The sequence below is a fragment of the Platichthys flesus genome, chromosome 15 (assembly GCF_949316205.1).
Source record: "Platichthys flesus chromosome 15, fPlaFle2.1, whole genome shotgun sequence".
NCBI classification, from domain to species: Eukaryota; Metazoa; Chordata; class Actinopteri; order Pleuronectiformes; family Pleuronectidae; genus Platichthys; species Platichthys flesus.
In genome coordinates, this window is record NC_084959.1 from 19,789,779 (window position 1) to 19,817,684 (window position 27,906).

Below are 27,906 nucleotides of genomic sequence, written 5' to 3' on the forward strand. Positions count from 1 at the left end.
GCTGAACAGAAAGTGGCTGCAAACCAGACACGAGGCAACTGAGTGGACAAAGGAGGCTGGTGTTCGGCGCCGAGCTGGAGGCGAGCAGAGCCTGATCCTATTGGTTTCTACGGAGGCTGTGCGCGCTATAAAAGCTGCCTTCGCGTGTGCGAGCGCAGCGTCTTGGAGAGGACTGTGCCTTCAGCCGGAGCAGAGCGCACCACACATCATCGGACCCACACGAAGACACGCGCAGCGCAGCCATGAGTGAGGTAGGTGCCTGATGGATGATTGAATGTACAAAAAGTTCACAGGACAGGAACAGAAGAAGACATGTGGTGACGCACAGGTATAATATCAGGTTAATGCGCTCTTAAGCGTTTGGCACTTTGTCCAAACACGCACAGAATTAAAGCTCGGGTGTGAAATGCAACAATGTCTGACCAAAAATGGGCTGTGGGTGGATGTTAAGATGAGGAGATTACATAGAAATCCTCTCTGGATACAAGCATTTCTACGTTTCCCCTAACCACCGTGTGTCAGGAGTTAGCCCATAGAATAAGTCTGATACACACAGTGGATTTTCATAATTTTCCTGGATATGGCTACTGGACCATAACTCAAACCTTCTGTGGTCTGCTGACACACTAAGGACTGTGGTATTTGTAAGAGAGGGTGTAACAGACCATAAGTGACAAATCTCCCAAACTTCCAATGGCAAATGACAATGAGGATGTAAGTGGGTCCATGAGACTTAAATACATCTCTGTTGGTAAGTATGTTTTAATTCCAGAATGAATTTCTGTGGGATGAAGCAGAGGCAGTTTTGTGCTGTGTATCATATGAGTCTGAGCCGTTACAACTTGTATGTGGACGACCAGAGTGGAGATAGAAAAGACCCTGCAAGAATCTTCCCTCAAAGACAAGGCACTGGCAAAGAGCACATAGTCACTGAATTATTCAAGGCTTGCTGCTAAACCAGAAAAATAACACGAGGGAGCACAGGCTCCACTAGGACCTTATCATGAGTTTGTTCACCCAGAGGAAGTGAGCTGACTAATATACTGTATAATCCCGCTTTTTTTGTGTCCTGTTCTACATGTCACGCTGCCTGTGGTGGATCGTGTCCAGCTCCACACAGCTAAGCATTGGGTCCACTCCTGGAACTTAAAATATAGTTGCAGACGATGTTCCAGATTAAAATCAATATTAATCATTGGAGAATGAGATTTTGTTCCCTGACCAGAGCTGCCTCAACATCTAAACTGCTGTGAACCCCCTCTGCCTCGTCGGTCATTATGAATCTTTTATTGCAGACTGTCTTTTTGTTCAGTGTCACACGGCACAGTCGTAGCTGATCTTCTTCTCTACCCTCTCCAGTGGAGCTGGAGTCTTATAAATAAAAAATTTCACAGAGAAAAACCCCGGAAATAAAATTGCATCTCAGGTCAGCGATGGATTCATGAACCTGTGGCTGCTCTGAATGAATAATTTAATAATAATAATAAAAACAAATCAAGAACAGGTTCAATCTACTCCACTGCTTTTCATTGACTGTTCAGATCCACATGGTGTTTTAATGGTGCCCCGGGTGCTCATCGGGATTTTGGCACTCCAGTGCATTTTTCAACGCCAAAGAGAGAAATCCTGCTTAATTATATTTCATTTCCTGCTGTAAAACCCCATCTTAGGGTTTTCATCATATGAAAATACAGTCTTAATTCTCTAGGGACACTTAAATATTGATAATATCATCACAGGTAATGTGCAGGCAGTATATAATTGTAACTGCACTAACAGCTATCCACTAAATCCAGACTGCTTGACGGACAGATATAGCCCTCCCATGATTTACTAACATTATTTAAAATAAAATCCCACAAATTAGCCAACGTTCTAGTTGCATGGATTGGGAGCGTTTTGAAAATCAATATAATTAATTATCCTGTGCTTTGATTAATGTGAAGAAATTGGGCCATAACTGGTAAGACCTGCCACTGAGTCATCTCTGGTAGGATCCATAAACGTCAGGCAGTTGGAGGCTCCTGCTGTGAAAGTAGCTTACATGGGTTGCTTGTCTCCATAGTAATGAACAATGCAGCGGTTTCAGGCTGCACTACCCGGCCAATCATACACTTAGAAATAACACTACCAGTATGTCAGTAATTATCCTTCATGTTTTGAATCATCTGAAATGATTGCTCAAATCTGCTCATTCCTATTTAGATCTCTCTGATTTTAGATACTGCATCTGTACAACCTTAAAGTTCAGTGACACCTTCTTGTGCTGCTTCGAATCAATCCAAATTGTGTAATCCAGTAGTCATGGATGTAATGAAGGCGTGTGTTTGAGTCATTGTGTTCTTTTGATATTTTTGGGGCTTTTACATGTTAAAAAAGGCATATTTTTCTATCCAGCTGAGGTAAAGAGTCGTGTGTCGCCCCCCCCTGATTAGTGGCTGCTATGATGATATGTTGTTTGTCTCACATGATGATCTGGAGACTTAGTCCTCCCTCGATTTTGAGCCTTAGGTTGTTCAACAAAACTTTAATTAGATGGCAATCAGTGGAGAGACTGCAGCCAACTGTGTGCAGCTGCCAAGATATGTCAGTTCCATTGCAGTGGTTTTCAGTAAAAGGGTTATTTTTTCCCCCGTACCCAATTACCAGTTAGTTTCTCACCAGGAGATGCACCTACATAGGACCTGGTTGGATCGGGGGGGGGGGGGGGGGGGGGTAAAGGTACTAATCATGGGGCTGTTGTTTGTTATGCATCATCTCTTTACTGTCTCTCTATGTTCTAGTAAAACTGTCCAATGGATTCAGTGTCACATGTAGAAGTTACAGATTACCGAGTATTCTGAAAGGAGGCAAGTGGAGGAAAGGGGCTTGGTCAAGTTAAATAATGCTTGTGGTCAAAACAAGAATCATATCTGCCTGAACAAACTCAGACGAAATGCATGATTTCTGAATTAAATTTAGAATTTAAACTTTAATCAGCTTCTTTGCTCCACTGGGCGGCGAATATGTCACAGTCGGTCAGTTGTGCTCAGATCACTTTGGTCACATGGAGTGTGAGCAGCAGCAGCAGCAGTGCAGCCTGTGGGAGCCACTGGCAGGGCTTTTAGACTCTGTATTTAGACTGCATGTTTTTTAAAGTCCATCTGCTGACTAATTCAAGAGATCGGTGGCTATGAACGCAGAGCTCCAATAGCAAGTGTTAGGTCAGGTTAAATCAATCTTGTTTGGAAGAGTTTAGAGAGTAACAGAAAATATGTAACAGTATAATTGTGAATTATCACTGCTTGGGTCTAATGTTCGTTGGTCTGACCATAGACCATAGCTATTGTATCGCCCTCTGAGATTCAAGAGCACGGCAACATCTTCAGACCATCACACAGACTTTAAACAAGTCAACTGTTTAACCAGATTTGTTCAACCCCCTACCTGTTTGGAGGTAAGGGGGTGAAAATGTCACTAATAATGACCTCCATCAAGGTTTGCAGCAATAAAAACTACTGGACAGACTACAATAAAACTTAAATAACCTGTGTTTTATAAGTAAACAGACTGAGGAGTGAAAGACAAGTTCTCATTTGATAGAGATAACTGCATTTCACTCCCCTTCATGTACAGACACGACTTCAGCTGTAGCTGCGGTGACAACTGCGGATGCTAGAGTCGGCATGTGGGCGAGCACATGGCAAACAGCGCTGCACACAGCTAGATAATGCGGCAACCAAACACAAAGTTCTCTTATGATACTTTGAAAAAAGTGTAAAGAGTTAAAGACAAATTAGGATGTGGTGGGCCTCCATAGTCAAGGTATTTACTGGAAACACTGCTTTGACGTGGTGAGATAGGACATTAGCCTTGGAGGAGGTATTGCTCTCAGTGTTACCTTGTAGTTCCGTGTGCACAACTACTGTATTACATGAGGAGAGTCAGTCGACTGTGATGGAAATCTAAAAACAACAGGAAGATGTCCACAAATCCAAATATAAGAAACCAAGTTGTCAAAAACTGATCTCTTAATTTTCTCACATTCGGCAGAGATTTTGTCATTCACTTTGTCTTTCCATCTGTGTAACTGAGGAGTATTAATGAAAGCTGCCAAAATCGGATGCATTCAACACTTAGGAAATGAGTGGAAATATGAATTACTTGTAGGATCGCTGTAGTTCTGCAGGTTTAGCACATTGTACTTAAAGTGCTGATTTTACATTAGAGTTTGCAGTATTCCACTGGCCTTCGGGATGTTGGTTGTGGTGGGAATAAGCATTTAATCCCCTGGTGAGGAAATAAACAATTACACTGAATGATCAAATCAACGCTCAACCGAGTTTCAAGGCATATAGAACACAAACAAAGTTACAGTGTTCCCATTTGGCCAAATAGGGACAGAGCTCTTACAGCCACGGCAGGCTCAAGAGTCTGACAAACGTCTCTGATGACAAGCTGGCTTTTATACACAAAGTTTGGAACACACAGCTGTCCTCAGTCACGTTGCTATTGATCCGTGATCACGCGTCCGGCAACCTGCTGCATAGTCATATTGATCTCTCTTTCCTAAGTGCACCGACACTGCATATTTGATCAAGCAGTTCACCGGTTCATCCAGTTCATAGTACACAAACATTTCCTTGGTAGTACACCTACTCAAGCATTCCTAGTAGAGCATAATGCTGATTCAGGCTACTTTAACTGAAATCAGGATCATATTCAGGTCGAACAGCTAGATCTACAAATCTTCATTGCAGTGGTTTTTATGGTGATGTATTGATTGGCTTCTGTATTTTTTGGGGGGTGTGGGGGGAGGTTTGAATAATTAAATGTCCATTCCTCACTCATCTGTTTAAAATCTGTTCGAGAGTGTAATTATTAAAAGACTGCCATAAGCAGTATTAAAGGAGATGTCATAGACAACCTGTCCTTCAATCAATGCATCAACATATAAGTGGTCTCTGGCTGTGTTCACCTACCTCGTATTTTAATTACAGTGAGAGTGGTGGCTACTTGGCAAAGCCATTTGTTTCATCATCCAAAGTGGAACAGAGCCCTTTTCATCAAATTAATGAGATAAGAGTTTTAAAAGTTGCTGATCGATGTAAAAAGGAGCTGCGAGCTGACATGGGAGAAAAGTGGTTGGAGAAGGATTTTCTTTAAAAGTCAATTTTGCTGACTTCCAACTGATAAAGTGATTGAGACTGAACTAAAGTGGTGATTAGAAACAAAAAGCTTGCAAATTTGGAGGAAAACCTTCCAGGACAATTTGAAATGTGTTGATTTAATATGAAGTATGATTTTTCTCCTACCTCTTGTCCTGAAATATAAACACATTTTAATCTGCGACTCGCTGTTATTTGTCATGAGGCATGTTGACTGACCTTAATCCCACTTTGAACAATGAGCAGAGATTACACTGAAATAATCTGTAATCCATCTAAATTGACAACAGGCTTTGGTGGAGCCTTCACTCGCCATAACCCGGCCTCCAGGGGGTAATCCTGGTTTTTGCAGAGGGAAAATGACAAACACCAGTGATAGAAGAGTGGGGATGTGAATGGTCGACGCAGGAGAAAATAGAGCAGATTACGATAAAACTGCCAAGAACCTCACCCCCAAGGCTCCTGTACATCATTTCTGAGGAATTGCATATACGTGTAATCCCGCAGACAGAAAGCTGTTGACATTAAACACTTGAGACCACCACCTGTTTCCAGAATGCAATGTTAATTTAGCTTAGATAACATCGTCCCCTTGTGCACCATTCACCTTTTCTTTTCTCTCTGGTTGACCTTGAGGATTAGAACAATTCATCCCAAAATAGGATTTTTTAAATCGACAGTACTACCTTGCAGTCACAGCCTCGGGATTTACCCCACCACCTCACCTGTCTCCAACTGCTGTGGTCGCCTGGAACTGACACAAACAATGAAGTCACAGGCGAGACAGATATTTAAAGCAGTAGCAACACAAGACGCTGAGGATGTGACTAAAAATATCTCCTCATCAATTATTCATATATTTATTTAGCTTGAGACACAATTAAGTTTTTGTTTTTGTCCCTGAAATTGTGCACCACACCACTCAGTCAGTCAGGGAAAGCGCTCTCTTCAATCTGTGATTGGAACACTCTCTGTGGTTGGTGTCTTTTTGAACCTGAAGAACAGGATGGAGCCTGAGCTCAAGTTCTGCAGGCAGTTAACATAGCCGTAAAAATGTTGCTTATTCCCCCTTTTAATTATCCCTTCAGCGATGTGTTTACAGTTGCTTTTAGAAAGAGAGAGGACTTTACAGTTAATGTATTCTGCTGCTGTGGCCCATACTCTGCCTAATGCATGCTAATGTACTCTGCTAACTCCATGCTGCTATGCCATTAGTTTTAGTTGAAAGACTCCAGCTGGACGACAAAATGTACCAACCTCATTCTGTAATGATGCTGTTCAACAGCCAAGAATTTGCCACCGGGTGTATATGGAACAGTCTGATGAGGTTTAAAGGGGCGCATTGCTCAAATTGCCAAAAGAACAATAGTGCCAATGACAAAACAACATCAAATCTCACTTAGTGGTATCTATACATGCAGATGGTTTTGATTTGTTATATCTCATAGACTTGCACCTCCAGCATGAGGATGAATGGAACGACCCCAACAACAACACATCTCTTTTCTGAAACAGTGCTTCTGGATACCAGAGCTCTCAGGTTCATTGTGATTCCATAAGTGTTTTGGTCCGCTGTCCCTTTCTGCAGGGAGACATCCTTTGTCTGCAACCAGCTTTTGGACATACACTGAACCTGAAATTATCCAAAGGGGCTGTGTGTGTGAACGCAAAATGTTTTTCCTGCCAACCCCTCAATAATAACTCTTATTCTCTGGAGGATTCAGGGGAAGTAAGTTTGCCTGCTGATGATAAAGTAAATACAAATATCTTCAGGAGCCATAAGAGTAAAAGTCAATGACAATTTTGAAAGACAAAAAGAGATTCGGGAGTGTCTGGTGATAAGTCGTGCTTTAAACAAAGACATGTGATCTCTGGGGCAGAATAAACACTTCCTACGTCCTGCCTCTGAAAGTCCTGCCTGCCTCACCAGCCCTCACCTGAACGTTTTTGTTGTGAATGATTGTGACCCAGAGAATCACCTGCTGTGTTTTACATATATGAAAGGCACCCTTGGAGATAGGATCACAAAACCAACCATCCTCTAACTTTACTTTATTAATATTATTCTTGGTATTACTTCTAAAGTATGGCTTAAGCTCTCAAAATATGTTCCCGAAGAGCAAGTAATTAATCTGAGTTTGTTGTCATTGTTTCTTTTATTTTTGGCAGAAGTAGCATGTGACAGAAGTGTTTTTCTCTTTGCTGTGGACAGCTAATGAGCTGGAAACTAAAGAGGGTCTTAGAAATGCAGAACAATGGAAAGAAGCTAAACTCAAAGTCTTCACTTGAACTAATTAATCATCAGACACACAGAGCTAGTTGCCAGTGAGGTGGTACAATATGCTCGCTGACAGCTGATACTCTGCTGGAGAAAGTAGAGATGCACTGACGACACTTTTTGAAGTTGAATTGTGGTCTTTCAACTAGTTTTACTTCAGAAAGTTACGATAGCAGCTTTATCTTTTGTCATGTTCCTAATAGACAGCAATTTACCAGAGGGATGACACTTCATGCATGTGATTGCACCACCGCCAGATGATATGTTTTGTTGTGGCAAAGGATTGGCCTGGACAAATTTGGTGCAACAAAGCGTCCGACAGTTTGCGCTGCTGTTGGTTCGTCTGACCTGCTCCTTCTACGTAGTAATTCCTCAAACGTCGAACATATATCTTGCAAACCATTCATCTCATTGTCTTCATACTTGGCATGTGAATTCTTAGTGTTCCAGGGAGGTGCAGTGCTGGATTTGGTGCAATCTGGATACATAATGTCCTCTGCGATATCCTTGTGGAAACAACAGCAGTGGTCTTCAACTGGTAGCCTGAGGCCAATGATATCTGTCCCACCATATCACTTTAAAAATCATTATTATGGACTGACAGACATTCAGGGGTGCTGCAAGTGCTGATCTCCGTCATGGCAGCAACATTCTTTCCTCATTAGCAAGTTGTCTTCAAAGGAAAATAATAACATTCATTTTATTGCATTTAAAGGACGTCTTTAAACCCCAGCGCAGAGACAGAACACAGAACACGAGGCAGAGGACTGGTGGAGACAGGATTGATGAGGGATATGTGAAAGGTGGGGTGTATTTTGAGGACGGAAGGGAGCTTGAGGCGAACAGTGACTGGGTGCATGACCTTCTTTATCATAAAGGGGCCCACAAATCAGGGGGCCAACTTGTGTCACTTAACCCTGAGTGGAAGGTTGCGGTAGGACAGCCATACCCTCTGTCCTGGAGTGTATGTGGGATTCTGTCAAACGGCAGGGGAATAGGTGAGGCCGAACGGCATCACTGGTTACGCATAGTTTCCAAGGGAGGATGTTGAGTGCTGTTTTCCACTCATTTCCCTCTTTAACCCGGACCAGGTGATAAGCGTTGTGGAGGTCTAATTTGGTGAAGATGAAAGCTTCGTGAAGGGGTCCAAAACCTGAATCACTCGGGGAGTGGATTTTGTTGTTTTAATGGTGATACAAAAAAGAATTCTGCTCTTACCAGGGTTGACGATGGTCAATGGGTCCTCCAACCAGCGCTTCATGGATGATGTATTGTTCCATGAATTCCTTTTCAGGTTAAGTCATGGAGGAAAGCAGTGGATGATCTTAGCCAGGTGTCTACCATCTCAGGCATACTCCTCTATGGGTTCAGGAAGTGGGGCGAGAGGGATGTTGCTCTGTGATACAAGACTTGAGTCCATGAAGTTTTCAATGGCGCCTGAATCAACCAGGGCCTTCAGGGTAAGAGAGAGAATTAGTTATTACCTTGGCGTGTAGCAGAGTTTGGGATGGGCTCTGCTGGTTGAGGATTGTGTCTGGCTCAACAGGGTGCCTCCTCTGCCTGATGAGCCTTATCTTTCGGCCGATTAGAGCACAGGACGAGGGTGTAGCCGGGGCGACCGCAGTGCAGCCAGAGCCTCTTTCTGGGTCTCTGTTGATGTTCGGCTCCAGTGAACCGGGTCTAAAAAATAAGGAATAAGAATAAGATGCAGAATCTAGGGGTCCTGTATCATCTTTGGCCGCTAATTTATCCTTACACTCTGTCAAGCAATTGCATCCCAGCCGCTCTAAAGGACCAGAATGCGGAACTTGACTGCATGATTTATAGGCGACTGCAGTGGTCGCAAACCTTCTTCGTCTCAACATGATGGATGGATAAATTGAAACGTGAATCTCAGAGTTGTGTTAACTTGGCTCCGACTCAGTTCACAGAGTTCCCAAATCCTTTAAGGGTGTGGTCATGTTGTCCCAACAGTGTTTCCCTGCACCGTGATGGCAAGGCGGAGTGTGTCTGACTCATAGCTGGCCATTTCGTTCTGTTGCGTTTAAAGTGTCTTTAAACCCCAGCGCAGAGACAGAACATAGAGCATGAGGCAGTATGGAAAGTTAAGGGTGTTTATTAATCCAATAAAGCTTGATCGTGGATGCGGTTTAGATGATCGAGCGCGAAGGATATTTCTCTGTGGTGTCGCCAGCGAGGAGGGAAAGCAGGAGGACCGGAGGGTGGGGTTCTGGGGGAACAAGGAGAAGCACAGTAAGCACAAGATTTGGCTACACGTGAGAATTATGATTTGATTACACAAAACAGGGCGGCCGAGAACGAGAGACCCCCACTATAGTGACTTGGACGAACTGGCGATGACTGGGAGAACGACCAGAGTGGATATCCTGCCGATGATCAGCGAATGAGCTGCAGGTGAGGTGGTGAGCTGTCCCTGGCCACGCCTCTACAGAGTCATCGGAGGGAGGCGGCACACACCTGCGGAAGGGAGACAAAAACAAGGGAAAGGGAAAAGGGGAACCGAGGATTAAAAGAGAGCTGTGACACTTTATATTGAGCTGAATTAGACATCTTTTATTTTGTCGATTGCTTAACAGACCTCGTTCAGTAAATAATTATTAACTAAATAAGTTGCACATGTGATATACACCCCAAAAAAGCAAATTTTGCTCAATCTTATGAAAAACTTTGACTATAAAATCATTGCAGGTAAACCAGGTGGGACAAACACAAAGTTTTTTAACTTAACTTTACACCATAGACTGTTTAGAAAAAGCTCCAGCACTCTAATGACAAGGTATAATTCTGAAATAACTCTGGAGCATTTAACTCAGGCCAAGAGAACAGCCCGTTCCAAACAGGCACTGCACTAGCTCAGATAAATGAGAGGGTTTTATCTCTTATTGAAAAAAACTTCCGTTTAAACTTGGTTGTACCTGCACTTCGTCTCTAGAACATTACACCAGTCAAGAAACTCAAGCTCTAGTTTATATTGACAAGCTATAAACCTGCTTTTAAATAAGCCAATTGGCTTTATAAGAAACAGAGAGTTGTTTTAATTACAATGTTCAGTGTGGACGGCGTTGACTGCCTGCAGCGCTGCAGAACGCTGCTCGTTCAGTCGATCATCCCTCAGCGGTGTCACTCTTCCACGCTGTCATCCCTGTTTCCAGTCTGGTGGTGAGGAAGCTGCTGAGGAATTGTAATGGTGCTGGGATGAGCTGTCTCTGACCTAGTTTTGCTGTCTCCTCGTTAAATTGTTAATAGATCCCGAGTGCAGCATGGAGCCTCTCTGTGGTGCCTGAGCTGCCATAAGCACCAGAAATAGCCCACCACACACTGGGTTCCACACCGAACACTATCATAGCAGTGTTATGTTTTATCAACTCAGGTTAGAGCATCACACAGATTTGATAGGTTCAGTGTGTAATATTTAGCTGAGCGGGACCTATTGGCAGATATTTAATATAAAATAATAATCCTACTGATATTTTCACTAGTTTGTAATCATCTACATTGAATAAATTGTGTTCTTTAAACTAGAATTGACCCTTTATAGTCAAATACTTTATAGCAAAACTCATTCTGCCTAAAAGAGCCTTTGTATAAACAATGACAGCTGTATATAATGTATTTGTATGGATACACTCTGCACCAGTAGCACTCCAAGTATCACTGACAGCTCTGATTGTATCAGAAAAGGGAAACTTACAGATCTAATGAGATGGACACGTATATTAAAAATAAATATTCACTCCAAAAAGGTTTTGTCTATTTCAACATGCAACACATCACTGGAGATCGCATTGTATGTTTTTTTTCTTTATTTTTATTCTAGAGGCTGGTCTTTGATTTCACGAGCAGGATTTATAAACTTCACGTTGAAGTTTTCTAATGCTCTCACTAAAAACCGAACCCTCCGTTAAATATATCCTGCTTGTGCTTAGATTTCCAATGTTCCAGCTTGAGCTCTTCCCCTCGCGCTCTGCCCGCTTCATGCCGCGTGAAATGTCGGCTCTCGACGGGACAGTTATCAACATTACGCCTGGCATTATGTTGGTAAGAGTATTTGTTGGGGACTTTTTGCACAAAGATATCCAAGTGCAGATGAAATTCTGAGAGCAGAGGAGAAATCTGAGATTAGACATCTTACGTTCCCAAAGAAGCAGTTTGAGCGTGAGGAGAAGAGCTGAAGCTGGAGCGCTGGAAATTGAAACACAACCAGTGTTTGTTTGAATGTGAGCGCAGGGTTTTGAGTGAAATCACTTTCAGGACAGAAGATTAAATGCATCAAAAACAATTAAACAGCATTTTAAGAAATAATTACTTTTTTTCTGTTAGATTATTACCTTTGAATCTGGATAATGATAAAGGTTGTGTCAATTGTAAGTGTGTTCTGAATCAGGGTCATGTCACATGGAATTTAGGGAGTGATAATGATATTTTGGACAAATGGCTGTATGTGACAGTTAGTATATATATATATATATATTTATATATATATATAAGATTAGGATACATTTATTTATCCCAAACACATGCACAGACATGCACAGGCACACTAATGCATTTTAACCTCTGCTTTTTACCCATCTAGTGCAGGACACACAGAGCAGTAAGGCTCCATGTACGGTGCCCGGGGAGCAGATGTTGGGGGAGTAAGGTGCCTTGCTCAGGGGCAGTATACAGGGTAGGGAGAATCCTCTTGGATTTTTGGACAGATCAATCCAGGTTCTTCTTTTTGTTTTTTCTCTGTGGAGTCAAACCAGAGACGAACCAGAGACCTTTTCTGTCCAAGTTTCTGCCACTAGTCCACCGCATGAGTATGGTACACTGGCGAGACTAAAATCAGTGGATTCTGATCCAGAACAAAAATACTCATCCTATGATTTGTACATTGTCAACCATAGCACACAGAACCATGTGGCACACACACTTGTACAGAAGGACGTCATCATTAGTGATATAATTATTAGCATTGCTATCCATTTGTAGAGCTCCCTCTGTCTTCAGCATATGGTGGTAGAAGCCGGCTCCCACTCTGGGAGAGTGACAACATGGCAACTCTGCACAAGCTGCGCACAACACATTCAAACACCTGCCAGCAACACTGTGCTGGTTCACTTTAGCTCGCCATGATGTTGGCACTGAAGGCGTTGGAGACTTGTGATCTCCTCTCAGCTTCCCAATGAGGAGCTGTCCTGTTTGGCAGGACTGAGGGAGTGTCTGTCCACGTTTGTGTGTTTGTGCATCAGCCTGGAGTAAATTAACGAGTATAATCACTGTTAGAGTAAATGCAGATAGTAAAGCGATCTACTCAGTGAGCTCGGCTCAGGAGAAGGGAAAAATTCAAAGCATGATAAAGCAGTATTAAGGCTGTTGTCACGACTGACATATACGTTTAAACATATAATACCAGCAGCAAGAATATAAATATCTCAGCAAATATTTGATGCAGAGGATGAATGAGAATGATTCTGATTCAGGTCGAAGACTTTTACTTAAATTTAAGGCCTTAAGATTCCCTGACCTTTTGTGTCATGGCACCATTAGTTGAAATGTGATACCGATTTTGACTCCTTGACTTTTCATTTACTCGTCATGATTAATTCAGATTTTTAATCATCCAACTAGTGTATTGCCTTTTCTCAACCTGCCTGTTTAGAATGGGCTGTTTGCTTCACTTGTGGTGATGATGGTTGCAGTTATCTTTCTGAAACTGTAAAAGTGACCTGCAGTTATTAAGCTTCTGCAAATAAAGACTATATTAGAAAGATGGATGATTGATGGATGGATGGATGGATGGATGGATGGATGGAGGGATGGATGGATGGATAGATGGATGGATCGATCGATAGATGGACCGATAGATGGATAGATATTTGCTAACATATGTAACTAAGATGAGCTGCTGCTGTATAGACTCTTAAGATGATTTCAGACAGCGAGTGGTTTCTGCCAATGACGGCTGCCTGGCAACTGGCAACATCACCACTGACACACTGTTAAACACAGAAGAATGTTTTTTAATATAAGTAAAAATCACTGATATGACATCATCTATAAATGGCAACGTCCGTTTGCTGTTCATGGCCCCATACCAAATAATCAGACTGATGCTTGAGCTGATGTTGCTGAAAAAACGTTTTTTCTTCACTGATGTGTATTTTCAGTTTTTCGTTCTTCAGAGAACTCAGATAGACTAAAATCAGCTTCTTGTTTCCCTCACTGGTTTCTGTTGTTGCCATGGTCACATGGCGAGCTGCAGTGGCGAAGCTGGAAAAGTTGTATCATTATAAACCCCTAAGAGACGTTCCAATTCACAGGAGCGGAGACTGCCCTCCCTATAATTGCTGCCGCCGCAGACCTTGGCTGTGTCTGAAAGAAGCTTTTTCTCTTTGAATGTCTTGTTTTATTCAGAATAGTTTCACCAAGCATGTTCAGCTCTTTAGTTGTCATATATACTGTGGCTTTGATGCTGGAGAGAATCGTATACTGTTAATATGAAGATGGTAATATCACAAAAGCAGGATTTTAATTTGAAACCTCACAGGAAAAGCTGGTATAGAGAGGAAAGGAATTTTCAGAAAACAAGTATACACTGTGGGGACTTCAGATGACAAGAGGTTAATCATTTTGGGGAGGATCTCCGCCCTATGTTGGGAGTGATTGTCTGCAGTGACACCCATTGGTCTTAGACGGGGGAAATGTGAGATGGTCAATATGTGTACGAACTAACTGACAACACTAAATTACCTCCTCATTAATACCCATTCAATTACTGAGAAAGTCATGGAGTTCAGCATTCACAATCTGATAATTGCATTGTAAACAATAGGCTTCTGATAACCATACCTGTACGTATAGTTTTGCACTTATCCCTCCAAACAAATTGTGCATCTGCAATTCTATTTTGACCAATCATGTTTGATCAGGCATTGGTTGTCCCCAGGTAAACAGAATATGGTTTGTATTTATATTCCATTGTTCTAATCTTGATCACCACTCAAAGTGCTTTACAGTACAGTTTTACCATTCAGCCATTCACACACATTTGCATGGGTATGTGAACGGACGGTTGAATCTTGGCTCCGATATCCACTGCTGACACTGGAAGACCCTAAATATTGTCTGTTGCCCCCTGAGGCTAATTCGTCCTGAGACTGAGAACAAAGTCGGAACACTGTTGTATAACATTATGCTGCTTTGTGTACCTGAACTGCCTCTGAACAACATCAGTCTTTTAACTGACCTAAACAAAATGAGCCATATGAGCCATGACTCCACCCAATACAATCCCAAGTTTTAAGAGTTCACCTCGGGAAATATAGCAGATTGTCAGACACAGGTGGTTCGTGGATATTTCTGGAATGTCATTACATCACATTTCTTTTTTACTGCGTGTGAGCTCAGCAGGTTCCTACCAGCTCTTCCAAAGCCTAGATTAAAAGTACAAGATCCCAGTTGGCTGCTCCCAAATGTAGATTAGAAAGAGTCCTCTTGTGACGCTCAGTCATTTATGTTTATGGTTTTCTGTCTCGTTGTGTTTTCTATTTCCTGTTTTAATTTGTAGCCTCACTTTCACTGTGTCGTCTTCCAGCTTCTGGGTGTCTCACTTCCTGTCTTTGATTGTCAACTCCAATCCTCATGTGTTTCACCTGTGTGTAATTGCCCCTGCCTTCCTTCTGTGTATTTAAGCCTCTGTTTCCCTTTGTCTGGTGTCGGGTCGTTAGTTGTTTCTCCACACGTCGTGAGATATGGTTTGTCTGCTCCTGCTGTCTCGACTAGCTTCTACTGCTTCCTCGTTCCTGGTTTTCCATGCGCTTTGTCGCCAGTGTTACTTGTGTTAGTGTTCCTGTTTTGTTTTTGTCTTGTTTAAAGCCTTTTTTATATTAAATACCTTTTGTTTGCAACCTCTGCATCCTGGTTCCCTCTCCTCCCTCAAACCGTAACAGAACGACCCAACCAAACTATGGAAAGAGTTTATTATTTTGATTATTTGATGTCGGAGCTGGAGTGGGGACGCTCAAACCCTTTCGAGGGAACCTGCCTGGCTCTGGGAGGACCCCAAGCCTCACTCTGCAGAAGCAAACTTACTTCTGCAGAGTACCCTGACCGGCCTCCGGGCCGCCCTCCTGAGGAGCCCCCGTGCTTCGTTCCTGTCCGGCCTCTGGGCCGTCCACCTGAGACATTGTGCCAGGTTCCGAGGCGGCCACGGAGCCGTCGGTCCGAGAACCTGGGCACGTCCCGGAGTCCCTCCTCCGGTTCCCCCCTCCTCCCTCCCAACTCGGTTCACGTTTTGGACCGTCTGGGATCCGGTCCTTGAGGGGGGGATACTGTGACGCCCATTCATTTATGGGGCAGTTGTGAATTAAAACTACCAGTGGTGTTGTTATGCTTCCTTTGTAAAGCATTCTGAGATTTAGAAAAATGCTTTAAACTTTCTTCCTCTTTGCCTTATTATTCTATCTGACTTTCTAATCATATCTCACCAAAGCACCAGTGGCACTAGCTCCTCTGCCCATGTTAATCATCATGATAGCAGACTCCACAGCATGTTGTCCCTCGCCAGCATCTGTCTGTGTTTCCTTACAATGAGAGAGAGATGTCAAGGTCACAGCTGACAGGTGTGCAGGTTAATGAAAAGTGGACAGCCACACACAGAGAGGAATTCAGTTCTTTAACCTGATCTCACACACTGAAAGACGCCTGTGCCTCATCATCTATACTGAGTCTGTGCAGGCTGCAGACAAGAAACAATATCTTCCAGTAATCTGCAAATTTAGATCGTTAACACAGTTTGTTTAGTTTTGTTTTTGGGTTATCTTGTGTTTCCAGCTCACCCCTTGAAGGTCACTGTGAAACAGCAATTAGGGCATTTTAAGCCCCAAGTATCTCCAAGAAGAAAGATTTGATCAAATCCTTCAACTTTAATTGGATTATTTACAATAGGAGCATTAGTATTTGGCTCAATGTATAATCGGTGTTACATAGACAAATGTCTAGGAACAGGGGGAGGGGGCGTAAAGCTACACGTCAACCAAGCACCCACGGCTGCAGTGGCTGAGGCAGGAGCTCATTCTCAATGATATCAGAGTCAATTGATGAGTGTGATGCAGACCCGATCACTGTGGTTGAAATGAGGTCTTGCATCTCCAGTTCATCTGTGAAGTCGATAAGGTCGCCCTTCATTTGGCCAGCGATCTCCATGACACATCCCTGCCTTTCCTCAAGCTCCTTGAGCTGGACTAGCCGTGTGTTGACCTGACTGAGAGCTGCGCTGCCTGAAGAGGAAGCTCCGTTGGTCTTTGGCCAGTGGGGGGGCGCCTGGCCTGACATGTAGCGCTCAAACTGCTCAGAACTCAGGTTCAGAGACTGAGCATTCAGGTTCTCAATGAAGTTCAGCACACAGCATAGTGTAGTGAAGTAGTATCCATCCTCTCCGGACATGAGGTTCATGGAGTTGCCGAAGCGGATGATGTATTGGATGTTGGATATGAGTCGTGGAGGGTTTGTTTTTAGCACGAGGTAGATGAGCGTCGGGAGGAAGTCGTCCGCAGACACAGTCTTTTTCGTCTCGGCTTTGATGGCATTAAAGACGTGCTTGCTGCAGCTAGTTATGCACCGCAGTTTGTCTTTGGGCACTTGCTTCAAATCCATTTCAGTTAAATCTATGATGGCTTTGAGTACGTGATCCGAAACCTCAAGGCTCTCCTCCTCTAGTGGAGAGCCCAGCATCTCAGGAGTGACCCATTGCAAATCTTTTATTCTCTTCTGAATGGCCAGATCCTTTTTCTCATCATTTGTGGTTTCAGAAGAGAACACAGAACTGTAGAGACGAGTCATCACGTACTTCTCTACATCATCCATAACGTCCTGTGCATGATCTGACGAACAGTTGAGCTGAGTCTCAAGGTGCTCTGACAAGTGCTGGTAGAAGTCTTGCACACACTCTGACATCTCATCAGCACCCATGTACCGCTTAGCCACCATGCTCTCAGTGAAAGCCTTGCAGTGTTTGAAGATCTTCCTGCCAGACTTCATGGGCTTGAATAAATCAACGAGCTTTTGAATGAAGAGGTCATAAAAAGTAGATTTTGACTTATACATGATTAGGGACAATGAGTGTTATTGTCACAGTGCCAGCTCCTGTCTGCTATTGGTGGGTGTTTATAAGACAATACTTCAATGTAATGCAGTTTTTGTAAAATGGCACACCTTTACAGTAATGCGGATATTGTTAGATGACAAAACCTCAACCTCAATGACAACTTGAAAGTAGTACAATCCTTATAAGATACCAACTCATTTAACATCTTCAAGGCAATGCAGTCATAGGGATTATTATTGTTATGATGGACAAGCTTTATTTCTTTTGATAGAAAGCTTCAAAGGAAGGAAATCACTAATGACTTCCAACTTCAAAGGAATACACATTACATTACATGTCATTTACATGTCTTTTGTCCAAAGCGACTTAATTTTTTAGTACACTCAACATTTATGTGGGGCCACTTAGGGGTTCAGTATCTTGCCAAGGACACTTCGGCATGCAGATGGGGAAGAGTGGGGTTTGAACAGGCAACCTGTATGTTGGAGAACGCCCGCTTTACCCCCTTGGCCACACCATCCCACCTATTTTAGAGGACAAAAACGTTTTCTGAGATCATAACTCCAAAACAACGCTTCAAAATTCCGACTCACAACAGGAAGTTTTACCTGTGGACACTGTTATAATTGTGTGGTTTGCAGGGCAGGGAATACATACAATGCATATTGCAATACAATCTTACAAAAAGACATTTCTCAATGCAGCACATAGCTCCAGCTTGCGATGGAAGTTTTCTGGAAGCTGGTAAAACGAGAACTCAGGCAGCAGCTGGCGTCAATATACCATCGCCAACATGAGCAAATGTCACCCCCAAGCCTGAAGATGTCTCCCACTAAATCTTCCTTTATCTCCCTCTACTTGCATCACCTATTCCAACACCACATTCATGAAAGTCTATAATTTGCTGTCACTCTCTAAGTAGGTGTGCGCATCCTATTGGACGATTAAGCCTAAAGTATGCCTTCCTAAATAACGTTGTGTCCTAATGTCTTGTCACTGATAATAGGAAAAAGAGTCAGAGATTGGTGCCTCCCCATCTGGGCATCTGAATTATGTGAGACAGTCCTTAAACGTACTCACTACAAAGTACTGCTGATTGGTCCTTTATCTATAACCTGACCTTGGGCACTGCCCGGATAGAGAAGGCATTCAAAAAGGTGGATTGACTCGTTTCCCATCACCAGGTGAGGAGTTTGCCTTTTTTTACACTAGTGAGACCTGTTTGATTTCAAGAATGCACCAAAAACTGAGGCACTCTCTTACCTTGCTGTCTTGCAAAATTATAGTGTCAAGTTCACTGCTGATCGGAGTAAGCTGCACAGTAATTTGAACCTGGAGTGAATGATGAAAATCATTTCCATTGCAGACAAAAGCCAGATGTTAGTGGGTGCTGGTGAGGTTTTTGACCAGTGGAAGAGGGGCATCCAACACAGTGAAACCTCTGCCAGCTGTTGTCCGGTGAGCTTTGACCTCTACCAGTGCCTCACAGCACATTATGATTTATGAGCGCACATTTAAAATATTCATACTATCTTCTTTACATGATTGTGCATTAATTCTGGATAAGAATAGTTAAGCTAATAGTTACATAATAAAGTTCCTGGCTTGTGACTTTTTTCTGTCACAGTCAGATACAAAAATACTCATACTTAGGATACCTTTATCACAACACAGCCACTCACACAGACACAAATAGCACCAAGAGGAGGTGTGATCAGGGAGATCTTTTTAGCTGGAGGAAGTGTACATCTTTGAACTTGGGATTAGTTAGGATCATATCTGTTGTTGGGTCTAAAGCCATGATCCATCTTCTTAAGGTGCATGAGTGCCAGGCAAAGCTAAAGGCTTTAAGAGGAGAGACAAAAATGATAGGACAGTAGAGAATGGAGTGAAGATGAAAAGAAAGAAAATGGAGTCAAACAAAAGGAGCAGACACCAGAAAGTTCTGCCCTGCAGCAGCTTTTTAATATCAACTATGTGCGTTTGTCTTGATTCCTCAATTTTTCTCAAAATTGCATTGCGTCTTCCAGCTGCCCCGAGACAATCGCTCACACGTTATTGTTCGTGGGTGCTGGCTGCCACTGAATGCTCACACATGCTCTGGTGGGTGGAGGTGCGATGTCTGGCACTGTCGAGAGGCTGCTGGGAATCCCAGTGGTGTTCGCTCACTTCGATTTGCGCGTGTAAACAGAAAAGCAGATGGCGGCCACACTGCAGAGCAACTTTCACTTCCTCTGGCTTTCTCTCATGACGACACATGGGACCGGAGGAGGAGGAGGTCGAGTGTCTTGAGTCGCTTCGCTCGCACTTGACTCAAACACGTCAACACTGCTTTGGCATTTGAAATTCATGAACACACGGGATTAATAATTCAGGCTGAGGGCCGGGATGTAAGGATGGCCTCTGCTGTGAAATACAATGTGCTCTAAATCAAATCACACCCACATGGCTCAGCTGTATGAGTGATGCTCTCGTACTAGGAACACATTGATTTTTGCAGGAGCAGAATGTTAAGTTAAGAAATTTTTTTTTTTTTATGCACGAAAGCGCGACGTGATTTAAAATGACCTTGTTTGGGAAAACACGCTGAGGACGTGAGTGATGCCACTGATGCAGACAGGTCTGCTCCTGTGCGCGCGCTGGTGTGGAGCAGCCGTCTTATTTCAGGAGCTGAGTGCTTCTTGTAATGTTGCAGAGCAGCACCAGTCTGTCAGGGGAGAACAGTTGGGAGCTGTTAGAGCAGAGCGAGCGTGCCTCCGCTGCAGAAACATGGATTATAGATCACCACAGCTCATCCTGTCTGCCCTCACACAGAGCAGAGGCTGTCATCCAACATGTTCACCGAGACGGACTGTAGTTCAGCTTGAGCATGACTTCCCATCATGCTTTTCCTGTTGGGAGAACAAGCCAGACTGTGTGTTCAAACTTGTTTCGTGATCTCCACTGTAAATGTGCATTTTGTGGAATAAATGAAAACCCATTCTAACAGGATGACATTTTTTATTTTCTCACTCATCACACACATATGATGTTGTTGTTTCATATTCAGAAACAAATGATGATGATGTTTTTCTCTGTTGTCTTTGCAGAGACAAGCATCTGGAGCAACAACTGGAAGCAGCAAACCATCTGCTGGCCAAGGTATTTTTGAGCACCAGTCTGAACTCACCCATTACATTACATTACATTACATGTCATTTAGCTGACGGTTTTGTCCAAAGCGACTTACATTTTTAGTAACTCAACATTTATGAGGGGCCTTTTAGGGGTTCAGTATCTTGCCAGAGAAACTTAGGCATGCTTAGGCATATACATAGAAATATATATTATTACAATATTCTTAATGTGCTGCTTTAACCAACATTTTTATAAATCTCCAGATATTTGTTTTAACTCTTGTTTGCCAATGCAACAGCACTAACTCAAGAGAATGAAAACCGCCCGAACCCCAATAGTGAATGCAACAAAAACTTTGAATACATCATTTATATTGTACAACATGAACTAGTCCTATAGTCTTTCTGATTATACATTTAATAATTTATTTAAGGCATTGGTGGAAGAAGTACAATTTTTACTCAAATCAAATTTGCAAAAGCCCAATTTAAAAATAAAACTCCTGCATTCAAAAGCCCCTAAATCACTGCATTTTTGCTGCCAACCAGTCACAGCAAAAGTGTAAAAGTTCAGATTATTTTATATATCTTACACCCCTCAGCTGATGAGGCGAGAGGTCCTTCAATATCCATATGGTTCAGTGTCACAGGCACCACGTACCTTTACACAGAGCAACACAGCAGGAGAGGAGGGACCACAGTGTCGATAAAAAAAAAAAACTCCAATGTGTTTCAATCAACACATAAATCACAGCCATTGGCTCACACCAAATGACACACACACACACACATTGGACAGGTGAGAAAGGTGACCTGGTGTTTGATTCTCGATGTTATTCTCTTTAAGCTAAAGAGCAGAGATGTAAGAGCATTGGGAATCACAACGCTGTCTATTATCTCTTAATCACACACTGAGTAAAATATCAGTGTATTAAAGATCACACAATCATTGAGAAAATCTGACAGAAGAATAGATTTGAACACGCCTCTCTCCTGTTCTCGTATGAGGACCAACACACCTCAGTGGTTATGGTTTCCTCCACCATGGTAGCAATTTACAGGAAGACCCACTTTGAAACGAGGCCATGGTATTTTTGGCAAAATAATGTAACTCAAATCCCTAGAGTTAGAAACTGTAAAATTGGACCCGCTGTACTTGGCAGGACCCTTTGAAATTCATAAATGGTGTTAAGTGCAGATCTGTCCTCTTGAGAAGAAACAGGAACAAAGGGCTGTTTCTAATGGACCTCAGACCAGTGAACTGCTTTGTTTTCACAGCCTCAGCTCAGGGGAGACGCTCGAGAGTCACTTTGACATTCTCCTCCCTGCGTCACATAATGAACAGATGCTGACTAGGCTTGGAGAAAAGCTGATATATGTATCATAAATAAACATTCGCCATGACGTGTTATGGGTTTCTGTATTTTTTTAGATGCCTTAAATCCTTTAAGGCAGTTTGCGCCTTTAAAAATTAGGTTTCATGGCAGCGTGCGATACAGCACACAGAGGAGTCAGAGTAATCTCCTCCTCACACAGTGGCTGCAGCAGGTTAATAGGAGCCTGTTCACTGTTAAATGGTTCCACACACCCATTCAGCACATAAAGCAGCAGCTCCTGTGCACCTGGAGACCACGCGTCACCTCTTGTCTCTCTGGGCCCGCTGATAATACTGTTAGGAGCCGAAATGGATTCCTGTCCCGACTTCTGGGATGATGAAGTGCAGTGCGGCTCCAGCTCGGTCCGCAGGGAAACACCCGGCAGAGATCGGGGGGGATTTTAGGCAGCTTCATTGAATTTGACCGAGGCGTGAATTGCATTCATTTGACATGTGCCCTCTTTTCTTTCTATCTCCTTCCACTTTCTGTTCTTTTGAGTTTTTTATTAAACTTTAACTCAGTCTTATAAATTCACAGTATAGAAAATGTTCTTTTATAAAAAAATACATACGGTATAATTTCTCAATATACTATAATATTATAGGCATTAGATATAAGAGAGAGTGGGTGGGACAAGTGACCACACACATTAAAAATATTATAACACATCTTACACACAGCTACAAACTATCCCTCAATTACTATTGGGTACTGCAGGCAAATCCAGTTGACATTATGTATTATATAGAAAATTAGAGATGTTTGTAGAGCAGTAAATCTTCATCAGTTTCCCTTTGGCAGCTGCAGTAGAATCCAGCCCAGATCTATTGTGCGATTATATTCTACAGTGGCACTTTGGATCACAGCCTGAAGATTATAATTCAAATATATTGAAAACGAGCAATGGATTAACTGGAGGATAAGAGAAGGTCAGAGAACAAATTAAAGGTAGGATTTAGAAATAAATCACACTTGTTGTTTTGAGCCCTATCACCAGTTGTAAGACATCTGATGTTTATGTTAGATTCTGGTCTTTGTGAGAACTATGTAAAGATAGTTGTTTGAAGAGACAGACAGGGTTATCCGGGTCTTTAACCTTCTGAGTAGATTTCTGTAAACCTCTCTATTCATGTATTAGTCGAGCACTGTTAAGAGAAGTGCTATAAATCAAGATTATTATTATTATCATCTATATAGAATAAATTGTAAGATTATAATAAAAATATTAAATTATACAAATTATATTTCCTTTCATTTCATTGCTATATCCATATACTGCTTAATTTCCGTGTTTTCCTTGACTCAGTATCAATGTGACGTTACAAAGTTGATCCTTCTTATTTCTTAACATTTCTCATTGTTTTGTGTTCAAGCAAAATGATCCAAAATCAATGCACACAAGTTCCAGGTTACAAATGAAAAATCTTCAGTCAAAACTGTTTAATGGATTTTAAAGGAATGGGAAATTTGTGGACTGAATTTTTTTTACAAACATAAAATAAGGAAAGTCTGAAAGGCAGTTATCTGCCGTCTGCCTGTCAACTAGCTCACAGGCTAACTCTGTTGAGGGAGCTATAACAAGAGGAATCACCTGAAGAGCATCATGTATAAAAAAAACACAACCACACACCATGAGGGATCAAAGTGTTCCCACTTAGGGCCACACTTGTGGTTCAGTGTTCATTGATTGGCTTCACAGGTCGTGTCTTTGTGGTTTGTTCCAGCCTTCATCAATCATTGTCCACATACTCTCAGGTTTCCTTAAATCTCGCAGGAACCAATTTAAACATGACCTTTCACAAACCTCTTATGGAAATAATCCCATCATCCATTGTGGCAATGTGATTGTGATTCATTCGCGCTGCAGCACAGCACATTACTGAGCCTGTGATGTTCCTGGCCCATGAAGTCGCTCTGTGGTGTAAAGGGTATCGACCCTGTGGGGCAGGTTAGAGTGTTGAGAAAGTGTGTGTGTGTGTGTGTGTGAGTGTGTGTGTATAGGAGAGACAGAGGTTTGTGTGGCTTCTGCAATCATGAAATATGAATTTGTTTTCACTGTCACGTGTTTCATCCAAGGACCTCAAGGTCAACCAAAGGTTCCATCTAAACGTAAGTAGGTCACTTGGAAAAATCACTGTTTCTGCTGGAGCGCACACTTTGCACGGCAGGTCAGCCCCCCCCCATGCACGGAGCACTGTACTGCATGAAAACTGCTGCTTGAATAAACTACTGACCTTTTGGTAGCAGTGAGTGAATAGCTGTGTCTCAAATCAGGGGCTGTATCTTTTGTTGGGTTTCATTTGAAGACCAATTGTGTCACAGTGGCGCGACCAGTCTGTCCCATTTCCCCGTGGCCGGCAAATGCGTCCTTTCCTCCAAGAGAAACAAGCGCTCCGACGGGTGGATCCCTCCAAGAATGCCGCTGTCAAGTCACGAGACGTCCGAGACTTCAAACAGCTAACAGGGAACATGTTAAAAAAACAGCTGCAGCTCTGTTGCTAGAAGATAGCAGTGAGGGCGGGGCGAGCTGGTGACACAGATCGCAGAAGTCCCCTGTAGACCAGACCTTCCCAGTTCAGTTGCATTGTCCACTTGGCCCAAGAAGACTGTCTCTTTCATGAGCTGCATGGACCACATCCTCCGAAGGACACAGCCCCTCTGAATTTGGACGCAGCTGGCACGTTGCAATTTTGTCTTCCTGTAAATTCTTCTTCTACAGTAAGAAGTTCAGCCACATCTTTTAAAATAAAACACAACCTTTCCACTTGTGTCAGTTTCACAGCGCACGTGTCTGAGCCGTTCCACACTGACCTGATTTCAGTCTTGTACTCACCAGTTTGCCACTTGAGCACTCACATTGTGGTTTTGCGGTAAATTATAATGTTCCACTCTGTTCATTAGTGGACAGTGTGAGGATTAATAAAAGTGGTCTGACAATATCAACTGATCTGCTGCGTGTATGAAGATGATGACAGTTTATCTATAAATGCAGGATTAGAGGAGTTTGTCTTGTGTAATTAAACACTGACATCTCATCTGTGGAGAGCAGTTCTCTTGATCGACTGTCCTGAACAAATTCCCTCTTTAATAATCCAACTGAATAAACTGTGTAAATCCTGCAAAGACGTTTTAGTTTATTTGCACAATATGACTTCAATCATTTGTTGAGTTTTTGTTTGGTTAGATAATTGTTGGATTATAGGCCAGAGTTTATTTAGCCTCTGTTTGAACAGGTTATGCCTCTCCTCTCTGACAAGAATAAAAAATGTAGAAGAAATAGAATAAATTCGTTTGGAGGAAAATAGAAGATCCGCATAATTGATTGTTATATGTAATTAAACCAAAAAGTAATGTGTATGGTGTCATATTATCAGTGCAAACAGGATTTCCCATTACAACGTAGATTTGATTTTAGGATTCATTTAAAGCTCAGCGCGGTCTGGCCCTCAGTGATATGAAAGAGCAACTAACTCCATATGCTCCAAGCTGGAATCTACGCTCCTCCATCCAACACTTAGTGTAGTTCCTCAGTTTAGTGACCAGCCCTCAGGGCCCACGGCTCTGGAATTCATTGCCTGAAAAGATTAGACTTGCCGGCCCTGTTCTTAAAACATTGCTTAAAACATATTTATGGGAAAGTGTTTTTTAAATGCCTGATTTTAACAGATTTTCTTTTAATTATATTTCTTTTATTTGTCTTGATTTGTTCTGTTTCGTTTTACTCCCTTGTATTTTGTTAATTACTTTTAAATCTTGATAAGATAATGTATTTTATAGAAGGAAAAACATCCACAGGGGTGTTTTGAGGTAAATGCTAGCATTAGCATGCTAACAATGCTGATGCAATGCAATCACAGTGCCAATGCTGACATTGATTTGGTTGTTTAGCAGGTGTTTGGTCATTGTGTTCTCCATCATATCTAGCATGTCAGCAGGCTAATATTTGCACGGCTTAAAGCAAGTAGAAGTTCATATTTGGGTCTGAGATCAGGAGAAGAATGAAGGGAGGAGGGTTCACGAAATGAAGTAAATATGAACATGTTCACTTCTACAGCTTTACATATATGACACAATAACGAAACCAGGTGAAGTACACTCTCGATTTCCTGATTGTCTTGGTTTTGTAAATCTAGTCTTTGAGCTGGTCCAACCCTAAACCGGGAATGAGATGCTAAAACCTTCATCTAGTGAGCTTCTAGTCAGATGGATGAATGATGAGGTGCAAATGACGTCTTCTTTCAGAAAGACAAGGGCTTCTAATGTAATCGTCTCTAAACATGAATCCTCATGTTATCCCAAAGAAGGTAGATAAAATGCATGCACTACACATTTCCTGGGTTGGAAACTGGTAGGTTAATCAATCCGAGAATGACATATACTTTTGAGTTTCTCCACTTTCAAACGTTTCAGCACTCATCTCTGAACAGCGAAAAACAGTTTTAACACACTTTTAAACAAAGGTTCTGGTTAATAAATAAAATCGAATTAATATAAATATATGGTTCTCTATGGCTATGTTAACATACATACAACCATATTCTTGCCTGAGACATACAATAATCTATATTTGAATGTGAAACAGCCCTGGCCTGCACTAATTAGCGCTACAGGTGCAATTGAGACACGTCAGTTGTGACCTTTTCTCACCACGGTCCCTGTCCTCTCTGTAGATGAGAAGAAGAACAACGTGCCGGAGGACTTCGACATCGACATGAAGGACCCCGAGACGGAGAAGGCTGCCGTCGCCATCCAGTCGCAGTTTAGGAAATTCCAGAAAAAGAAGCAGGATGTGCCGTCGTAGAGCGAGCGCCGTCTCCTGCGTCCTCACATGATTTAGGGCCTGGTCTTGCATGTCAACCAAAACTGCACTGTCATGAACTGAGATGGGAGAGTGGTGGGTGGGACTTCTGAAGGTGGGGTGGGGTGGGGGTTGTAAACAGCATCTTTGTGAAAGTCTGTGCATTATTTATAACTTAAAATGACTATTATATAAGACAATGATACACGATCAAATTCTGGGTGTATGTATTTAAATCTTTCCTATAATTTCTGTATCATTTTCCAGTTTTTTACTTGGGTCACACTGAATATCGGTGTTTCCTATGGCACACAGTGTAATATAACCATGGAAACAGAACAAACGGAAATGTCATAAACAGTCAGTTATTCTCCTGAATTCAGGGATAATTTAAAGCCAGGTGCATTTCAGTGATTGACCCTTCAACTCAGCTCCTGATTTCATCTTGGTAAAACATCATAAGCAAAATATGTTGGGCTTCACTAGAGTTTCCCTCTGGCTGGTAAAATCCTCTTGTTTCCACACTGTGTGATTGATGCTTTTAAAATGTGTCTCTGATTCGGCGACATGGGTGAGCTCCTCTCCATCAGGTTCCCCTGACGTCATAAACGTCACCGGCGTGTGTGACTCTAGATGTTTGTGCTCGTGGTTTCAATCCTATTGTGTTTCTGTCCTTGTTTGTGTTCCAGTGTAATTTAATCAATATCATTGTTCAATTGGCTCACACGGTTACTGTATACTGTACAAGCACACACACACACACGTATGCATGCAAGCTTGCACACACGCACACACACACACACCCACACACACATACAGATTCTCTAATAAAGAGTTGTAAAGGAGTGCAAGTTGATTTACTCTCTCTTTTCACTTTGTTGAGGCTGCAGTGAGTCAGACATAACTTTCATTATGAAATTAAAGTATAGAAAAAAATTGAGGCAACTAAACTTTAGTGATGAGAATCAATATCAATCTCATCGATGTGAAGCACCTTCATGAAATATAGAGACCCAAACTAAGCACCTGCTTAGGGCCTCAGTGGGACGGAGGCGCAAGAGTGCTGGAAATGTCCAACAA

The 27,906-nt window shown here is 42.4% G+C and overlaps 2 protein-coding genes across 5 annotated transcripts; one reads left to right on the top strand and one right to left on the bottom strand.

The window, feature by feature from the left end:
* Positions 1–27,682, top strand: pcp4a (Purkinje cell protein 4a). 4 transcript variants are annotated; one of them, XM_062406841.1, is made up of 5 exons: positions 1–251; positions 18,903–18,994; positions 20,626–20,677; positions 24,105–24,137; positions 26,699–27,682. In XM_062406841.1, exons 2-5 carry the CDS (start codon positions 18,914–18,916, stop codon positions 26,827–26,829), a joined length of 297 nt encoding a protein of 98 aa, XP_062262825.1. In that variant the 5' UTR covers positions 1–251; positions 18,903–18,913; the 3' UTR covers positions 26,830–27,682. The 4 variants fall into 4 exon arrangements, with proteins under 4 accessions (XP_062262825.1, XP_062262828.1, XP_062262826.1 ...); XM_062406844.1 differs by lacking the exon at positions 18,903–18,994 and having other exon boundaries at positions 7–251; XM_062406842.1 differs by lacking the exon at positions 24,105–24,137 and having other exon boundaries at positions 9–251.
* Positions 8,771–17,490, bottom strand: LOC133969795 (rab5 GDP/GTP exchange factor-like). Its single transcript, XM_062406494.1, has 6 exons — positions 16,474–17,490; positions 15,918–16,013; positions 15,523–15,761; positions 9,778–9,903; positions 8,910–9,105; positions 8,771–8,821 (listed from the first exon to the last, which is right to left on the bottom strand). Exons 1-6 carry the CDS (start codon positions 17,467–17,469, stop codon positions 8,771–8,773), a joined length of 1,704 nt encoding a protein of 567 aa, XP_062262478.1. The 5' UTR covers positions 17,470–17,490.
* Positions 27,683–27,906: the final 224 nt, after the last annotated feature.